At 39.6% G+C, this 7848-nt stretch overlaps 1 protein-coding gene across 1 annotated transcript; it reads right to left on the bottom strand.

The window, feature by feature from the left end:
* Positions 1-4389: 4389 nt before the first annotated feature.
* LOC121324961 (homeobox protein Hox-B1a-like) lies at positions 4390-7042 on the bottom strand. The gene is made up of 2 exons (XM_041267208.1): positions 5837-7042; positions 4390-5036 (listed from the first exon to the last, which is right to left on the bottom strand). Exons 1-2 carry the CDS (start codon positions 6480-6482, stop codon positions 4711-4713), a joined length of 972 nt encoding a protein of 323 aa, XP_041123142.1. The 5' UTR covers positions 6483-7042; the 3' UTR covers positions 4390-4710.
* Positions 7043-7848: the final 806 nt, after the last annotated feature.

The following is a 7848-nucleotide window of genomic DNA, read 5'->3' as shown; positions in this document are numbered from 1 at the left end:
TGGACGTTGTGTCATTATATATTACTGCAGACTGTAAACCAATGGTTTTACATAAAACCATTAATCGTACTTGCATCCGGGGGGTGTGTGTGTGTGTGTGTGTGTGTGTGTGTGTGTGTGTGTGTGTGTGTGTGTGTGTGTGTGTGTGTGTGTGTGTATATATATATACATATATATATATATATATATAGATAGATAGATAGATAGATAGATAGAGATACCAGTCTAGCTAAAACAATGCTAGTTTGAATTTTAGAACTGAAGAAAGGAGTCAATGAGTACTGTAGGAAACTTTCATTAACTATTCATTTATTCAGCGAAAAACTGAACTTTGACCTGTCAAAAAAAATCAAAGGCGTTTCCCAAATTGTTTAGAATTTATTTATTTTATTATTTTTTTTTAAACTTGATGTGTTTGTTATACTGCATGTCTGGACAAATTAGGATGACACAAGCGGCGGTTTCATTATAATGAATTTAAGATGTTGAATTCGGTTGCAGTAGCACAGCGCGAGGTTTATAATCAGGTACCGATTTCACTTCTCAGCACTAGAGGGGGGGGGGGGGGGGGGGGGGGGGGGGGGGGGGGACCTGCGGTTGACCCTGTGGAGATGGAAGCCTATCTGGGACCCTTCGTGACAGTTTGACCCAGCCTTTGGTGAATTCATTTCAGCCTGAACTTTTGGTGAACCTGGGCCTAAGGGAGAGAGAGCTGGCAGGGCAAGGCCGTTTGAGGCAGGCCCTGGGCAAACCTGTCTGGCTGAGTAAATATTGAAACAGCCCATCTGAGGCCTGGAGTTGAAATGAAGCTGTCAGACCAATGTAAACTGTACGGGGGGAGGGCAGGGGGGGGGGGTACGGGAAGGTACAGAATGGACCTTCCGCTGTGATTCTGCAACAGAATACAAATAACTGAATTACGATTTTACAATTAACTTAATTTTATGTATATACATTTTCCCCCATTTAATTAATTGTATCACGAAGCAAGTGCAAAATATAATTTTACCTCTACACTGCAGTCTCCTCGCTATACATTTCTACATAATAGACATATTTAAATTAAAAAAAAAAACTGCGTTTTTAAGAGGCACGTTTGTTTAAGAAAAAGAAAAAGCACATGCCTGTCAAAGAAAGTTTGAGCCTCGAAAGAGGAAACCCTGGGATATGTTACCGAAGCCGGCTTGTCTATAGATCAAAAGACCCCACATCGAGAAGACAAACGCTTTGACAAGACCGGCGGAATCAACACCACAGTGTCGAACAACAGATGGTCAAAATCCAGGACAACAATCTCAAACCTTTAAAAATAAAGCAAGAAAGAAAGAAATAAATGCTCAACTTGGCTTGTGTGAGTTTTATTTAAAGGAAGGATTTGGGAAGGTTGTGGGAAGTTTACTATTAAATCAAAAACAAATTAAATCGCTTTTAAAAGTTTTGAACAAAGTTTGATAAAGAGAGATTTTCAATAGCCCCCGATTCTGGCGACACCTTTCCGTCGGTTGTATGAATTGTGAACACCCTCTGTCTCTCATCAGACAAGCGATCAACTCAACTTTTCCACACCTCTTTGTTCCCAAGGAGCCGTGAGAAGAATCTAGCACTTGTCTTTAGAAACACAAAAGTAAAAAAAGAAAAAAAGAAAGAATTGAAACCGCTATCTATCTATAGCTATTTAAGTATTTGCTTCAATTCAACCCACTTTTTAAAAACTTTATAACCGCTGATTATAATCGGTTTTATTATCAAGTCTTCGTTTAAAAAGTTTATCAATGCCGTTCTTCTATTTATTTCGATGTATCTAGTTTAAGACATCGACAGGTTGCACAGTAAAGATGTCCCCAAACCCTACTGTAAGAGTGCAATGGGAATCGATAATCGTATTATATAAACTCTCAGCGACCGTCCATTCAACCACCACTTCAGAGTTTAAACACACGGAATACCGTGAACGGGACGATTCTGTAATACAGTACTAACCTCGACCAAATAACATCGCTCAATGCATTAGAACACGTTGAAATTACACATTGGACTCCATAACAGAAAGATCAGATCATATCATAATATATGAGTTTAAAGCCAGTTTGAATTTGAAGAATGCACTTGTTTCTGTGTGTGTGTGTGTGTGTGTGTGTGTGTGTGTGTGTGTGTGTGTGTGTGTGTGTCTAGTTGGTGAAGTTGAGAATACGTTCCCTGCAGGCAGCATATTATATGTAGAGACTGTGGGCTCTGCGGAGAGGCCGAGTCGCTACACAGAGGAGTAGATGCATCTGCAGTGGCCCCTGTTTACTTGTTTAGAAACCCCAGACGCGCTTGAGGTAAAAAGGTCAGAGCTGTGTGGCATCCGGGGTTTACTGCAACATTCTACAATGTAGTACATACGTGTGTGTGTGTGTGTGTGTGTGTGTGTGTGTGTGTGTGTGTGTGTGTGTGTGTGTGTGTGTGTGTGTGTGTGTGTGTGTAACAATAATGGTTTATTAAACGGATTTGTAATGTATTTTAATCTTTTTGTGTTTTTCTTAATGTACCTGTTTTGTTCACTTTCTGATTGTATGGAGTTGCCTGGGGTTCTGTTACAGTAAGAGCCTCTTCTATGGCGCAGTTAATCTATTAATTTAACACTTATCAAATTCGAGTTTATCGAGTGCCTAGCGACTGGTTTTCATTCCCTGTCTTAGATGAGAAAAATTGACCGATCACAACAGATCCTTCCTAATATAAGGGTTAAAATGGAAGTCACTGCACCCCCCCCCCCTTCTGTGTGATCAATATCACGAATTATTTATGAAATCGATAAGCCACAAGATGATTGCGAAGGGTGAAATGGATGTTTGATCTGTGCACATATTTTTCTATGGAAAACAATTTACACCAACGAACTGGATTGTTCTTATTAGTATTTTATTAAGCATATAAACCAGAAAAAGAAATTTCCAGAGGACCAAAAAAAAAAAAAAAAAAAAAAAAAAAAAGGTGAGTATTTATTATTCGAGGTAGTTCAGAATTACAGAAAGCTGAGTTTCATGTTACAACCATGTTCATCAAAAACTAATACAAAAAGAAAAAAGAAAGATACTGATACAACTCAGCACATTCACAGACTCTCAGGGTTAAGACATTTTCAACTGGTACTTGAATTGTGCTTTAATGTAAACAACCTTGTGTGTGTGTGTGTGTGTGTGTTTGTGTGTGTGTGTGTGTGCGTGTGTGTGTGTGTGTGTGTGTGTGTGTGTGTGCGTGTGTGTGTGTGTGTGTGCGTGTGTGTGTGTGTGTGTGTGTGTGTGTGTGTGTGTGTGTGTGTGTGTGTGTGCGTGGCGTGTGTGTGTGTGTGTGTGTGTGTGTGTGTGTGCGTGCGTGTGTGTGTGTGTGTGTGTGTGTGTGTACACTGTATCATTTTCTATCCCAAATTTCATTAAATAAAAATAAATACATCTGAAATAAGTAGTCATCTGCACCGCATATAGAACAGCGTTCATTTTCACTAGAACGCTTTATTTTGCCAGCATTCCATAAACAATCATTACACAGGACTTCTAACTTCCATACGAAACTAAAATGTTCTAAACAGAATCCAAAATGGAACCTGGAACCCCTGCAAGTTCCATTCGATTTAGAACCCTTTAAATAGAACTATTTGCTGTTTCATTGTTCCAGAGAGGGGAAAAAAAAAAAAAAAAAAAAAAAAAACTATCTTCATGTAAAACTTTCAGGAACCTTTTTGTTGTTGTTATAGCCAAATAGTTTTCCGTTATATTGTAAAACGTACCAGTATTAGCAAACCCATGTAGACCACAACACTGTTCACCCAGAACTAAAACCTGCCTAGCATTTCTAATTTGTATTTATTATTATTATTATTTATTATTATTATTATTATTATTATTATTATTATTATTATTATTATGATTTTACTAGTACCATCAAAAAAAGGTTACCTTTTTTGTACAAAAAAAAAAAAATCATTACCCTTATATCCTCAGTAGTGCAAACAGCAAAACCTTATACTTATAGAAGCTCCAATTAATGAATCAATGAATCTTCGATAATATCGACTATATAAGCACGCTTTAAGTTGCAATAAAAATACACAATTAAAAAAAATCATTACACCCCAGCTAAAAATAATAATAATAAAACAATATCCTACATTTTACAAAACATTAGACTGCCGAGTCGGCTCCCTGTAATTTCCTAAACATTGACTAGAAAACACTGAGTTATCTGTATCGAAGCTACGAATATTTACAGACCCCCCCCCCCCCCCCCCCCCCCCCCCCCCCACATCTACAGTATATACCTGCTTCTCCTGATCGTTATTCATAACTAATTCACATTGTAACACAGTGTGCGAACTTTAAAGGGTGTAAACAGGCGGAAAGTGCACTCCCAACTTCATGGGTATCATAAAATCCCTGAGCTGATATTGCCTGTCTGCAAAAGCGTGTCTATTAAAGGACCGTGTTTCTCAATCTCTCTGTGCTGAAACGTTGAAATTGGGCTGGATCCAGCCTCAACACAATTTGTTTGGCTGTAAGGTAATTATTCATTTTAGAAATATTCAGTTACACTTCATTACAAAAACATAACACTGTCTAGGCGAATAAGAAATATTACAAGACACGCCTTTTTTGAGACCGTTTTTGATATGTGTTCTCAATGATTTGTAATGGAATGTTGAAGTTTTAATTTTTGAAGTGTCTTGTGTTTTTAGGAAGAAGCTGAGTTGGGAGATGCGTCAGGTGAGCACGAACTTGACTGGTCCGAGTTGTCTCCTAAGTCTTTCGGCGAATCCCTGCTGACTCGCGGGGCTAACCCTTCCTTTTCTCGCTTCTTCTGTTTCATCCGTCGGTTCTGGAACCAAATCTTGACCTGGGTCTCGTTCAGTTCGAGTGTGGCTGCGATCTCTACGCGCCTTGCCCGGGTCAGGTACTTATTAAAATGGAATTCCTTCTCGAGTTCCGTTAACTGTCTGGTGGTGAAATTCGTCCTGATGGTATTCTGCTGGCCATTTAACCCATAATCTGCAACTTTAGCTGTTGAATAAAAAATAAACAAAAAAAAAAGAACAAAGAGACGTGGATTAGAAATCACAAACTTGAAAATCTCTTGACAGTAATTCAGTGCATAAAACAACCACACAAACCACTGTCCTACATTATAATTGGATTCGTGTGTGCTCTGGGGCGAGATAACGCGTATTCCACTGGTGGCTAATGTCAATCGCCTAGCTATACGAGATAAGATGTTGTTGAATTGCGTTTATGTGGGTAATCGATATATATATATAATATATATATATATAAGTTGGGACGATGAAGTAAAGGGAGCGATGAAAGCCATCCCGCGTTATAGCAGGGCCTGCACGGGACAGCTGAGAGAGGGATATCTGGTCAATGCATTAGCAGGGACAACTGTGAGACAGACACAAAACCTTTGAAGTCTTCAGCACGTCTGAAACTCTGCATTTACTGTCAGAAAGCCTACTGTCACAATGGTCGTGAAACTGCAGAGTGTGGAGTTTTAGCCAACGAATTTAACAGCAAAGACATAAATACATAAAAACTGCAATCGCAAAAGCAAATTACTTATCATTGTGGTGGAGTAGGTTCGGGGGGGGTGGGGGGGGGGGGTTGACTCACGTGGTGGTCCAGGTGTGTGTCGGTGGTGTGAAGTTCCGATGTGGGGTAATGCCAATTTATCAAATGTCAAACCTTCGATCAGTCGGTTACCTCCATTTAGAGTTTCGATTTTTAATATGACGCATGCACGACTAGTCTAGAGCTGCTGCATCTATGCACTACAGTCTGCAAAAAAATAAATAAATCATACTGACCTGTTTTCGGTGGGTTTCTTTTAACTTTCATCCAGTCAAAGGTTTGCCCCGAGGAACCCTGATCAGATTGATAGTTCAAGTCGCTCTCTCCTGCCTGAGTTGGAGACACGTTGGCATAGGAGCTTTGCAGATAGCTCTGCTGGTGGTCCGGGCCGGCACAGGCTGACGGCTGATATTGGTTCGTAGTGACGGTCGCAGGTACCCCGCAGTAACCGGCCAGAGCGCCTAAGTTGGGCCCAATATTGGTGCCAGAATAACCAGAGGACTGGAAATAGACCCCATCCTGCTGGTCTTGACTGAGATAGTACTGGTGCCCATATTCCTGGTTTGGGCACGTTTGGGAGTCGTATCCGGTTTGGCCGGTGCTGGCGTAGGGCTGTCCCATGTTGGCATGATACGCATGGTGATGCGGATAGCCCGGGTTCTGGTGCTGATGCTGGGAGGCGGAGGCGGCGGGTGAGCTCCCTCCCACGAAAAAGCGTCCATCAGCGTTATTATAGCTGTCACTGGCTGTGCCTGAGCCGGGCGGAAAGGAAGCCGCGATCCCTTGATCCAAATGGGGGTACCCGATCTTGGGCGAGAAGGCGCTCGTCCCGCGGTTACAAATTGTGTACTCTAGGAAAGAGTTCATTCTGGTATTGTCCATCAGTGCTGGAGGAGGGTCAGCCTGTTTTTTTTGGTAGGATTTATCCTGCCCTACAACCTCTGGGTACTATGTCAAACCTGTAAAAAAAACCTTCCATCTATACATTGCCTAAGCGTCCCAATGCCCATATCACTAAACGGGACGGTCATGTGACCCGGCCCCGGCCAATCGCTGGGGACCTCCCGCAGTTTGTCAGTTCATCGTAGTGATCCATCAAACGGCTGACATTTGCATGACAATGGGGCTTCAATCAATTCCAACCCATCAATCCCATAACAACACGTATACGTCAAATCAGTCTTCAAAGACCTTTTTTTAAGGAGAAGAAAAAAAAAAAAAGTAAGAATTATTCAACACAAAAAACTCCCTTATAATACCATGTAGGACCGACCCAAAACTCGCTCAGAACTTTTTATGTTGCAGTGTGTTCAAGATTCCATCTGTCTAGATAAGGTAGGAAGCAAATAATAAACATTCAATCTCATTTCACAATCGATTCATTTCACCCGTTTCATACAGTCAGTATTCGTATTTATGAATGTATTTATACACTTATTGATCGAAACAGTATGTTTGTTAGTTTTTTTTTTCATTAGCAAAGCGATGGCTCTTCTCTGCTATCCAGTATCAGTTTTCATTGGGACTCTGCTTAGCACCTGGTTTTGCTGACATCGTATATCAACATGCCCAAGTCTAGAGTACGAGGTCTATTTAATTTAATCAAGGGACTGATCAATTACAGAAACGAGATTAGCAAGACAGTAGGCCTTCTGGTAGCCATGCAGCAGGGAAACGAATTCCTTTTTTTTTAAATTATGTATTTTTTTTTTAATGTATTTATTTATTTATTTACTTGTGTATTTTACATATCTTTATATTTAGCTGCATTTAATGCATCTATTTAACTTTTTGTTTTGAGACGAGTTTTGATGTACTTTAACCCTTTCATCCATGGGATATTGCAATTAGCTGAAAAAAGTTTTGGACACATAATAAATATATCTTTTTTTTTTAATTGAAAAAATCTTTAACTTTCTTCCATTGCTTTCTATGCGGGAATACATGGCATCCTCATATCAGGTTATCATGCATCTGTGCGTCTCTATCATTATGTCTGCGTCTCTATCGATCCCAAAAAAAAAGGGTTTTTTTTTTTTTGTATCCGTCCCATGGGAGTACGACCTCGCTAGGGGTACACGTTCTAATCCGTTTTAGATTAAAGAAATTTAATATATATAATATATATATATATATATATATATATATATATATATATATATATATATATATATATATATATTCATTTCAAAAACAGTTATTTATAAATACGTTATTTATAGGGTATATATACGTGTTCATATAATTT

This window comes from Polyodon spathula, chromosome 12 (assembly GCF_017654505.1).
Source record: "Polyodon spathula isolate WHYD16114869_AA chromosome 12, ASM1765450v1, whole genome shotgun sequence".
Lineage (NCBI taxonomy): Eukaryota > Metazoa > Chordata > Actinopteri > Acipenseriformes > Polyodontidae > Polyodon > Polyodon spathula.
Note: the sequence above shows the minus strand (reverse complement) of the source record. Positions and strands in the feature narration are given on the sequence as shown.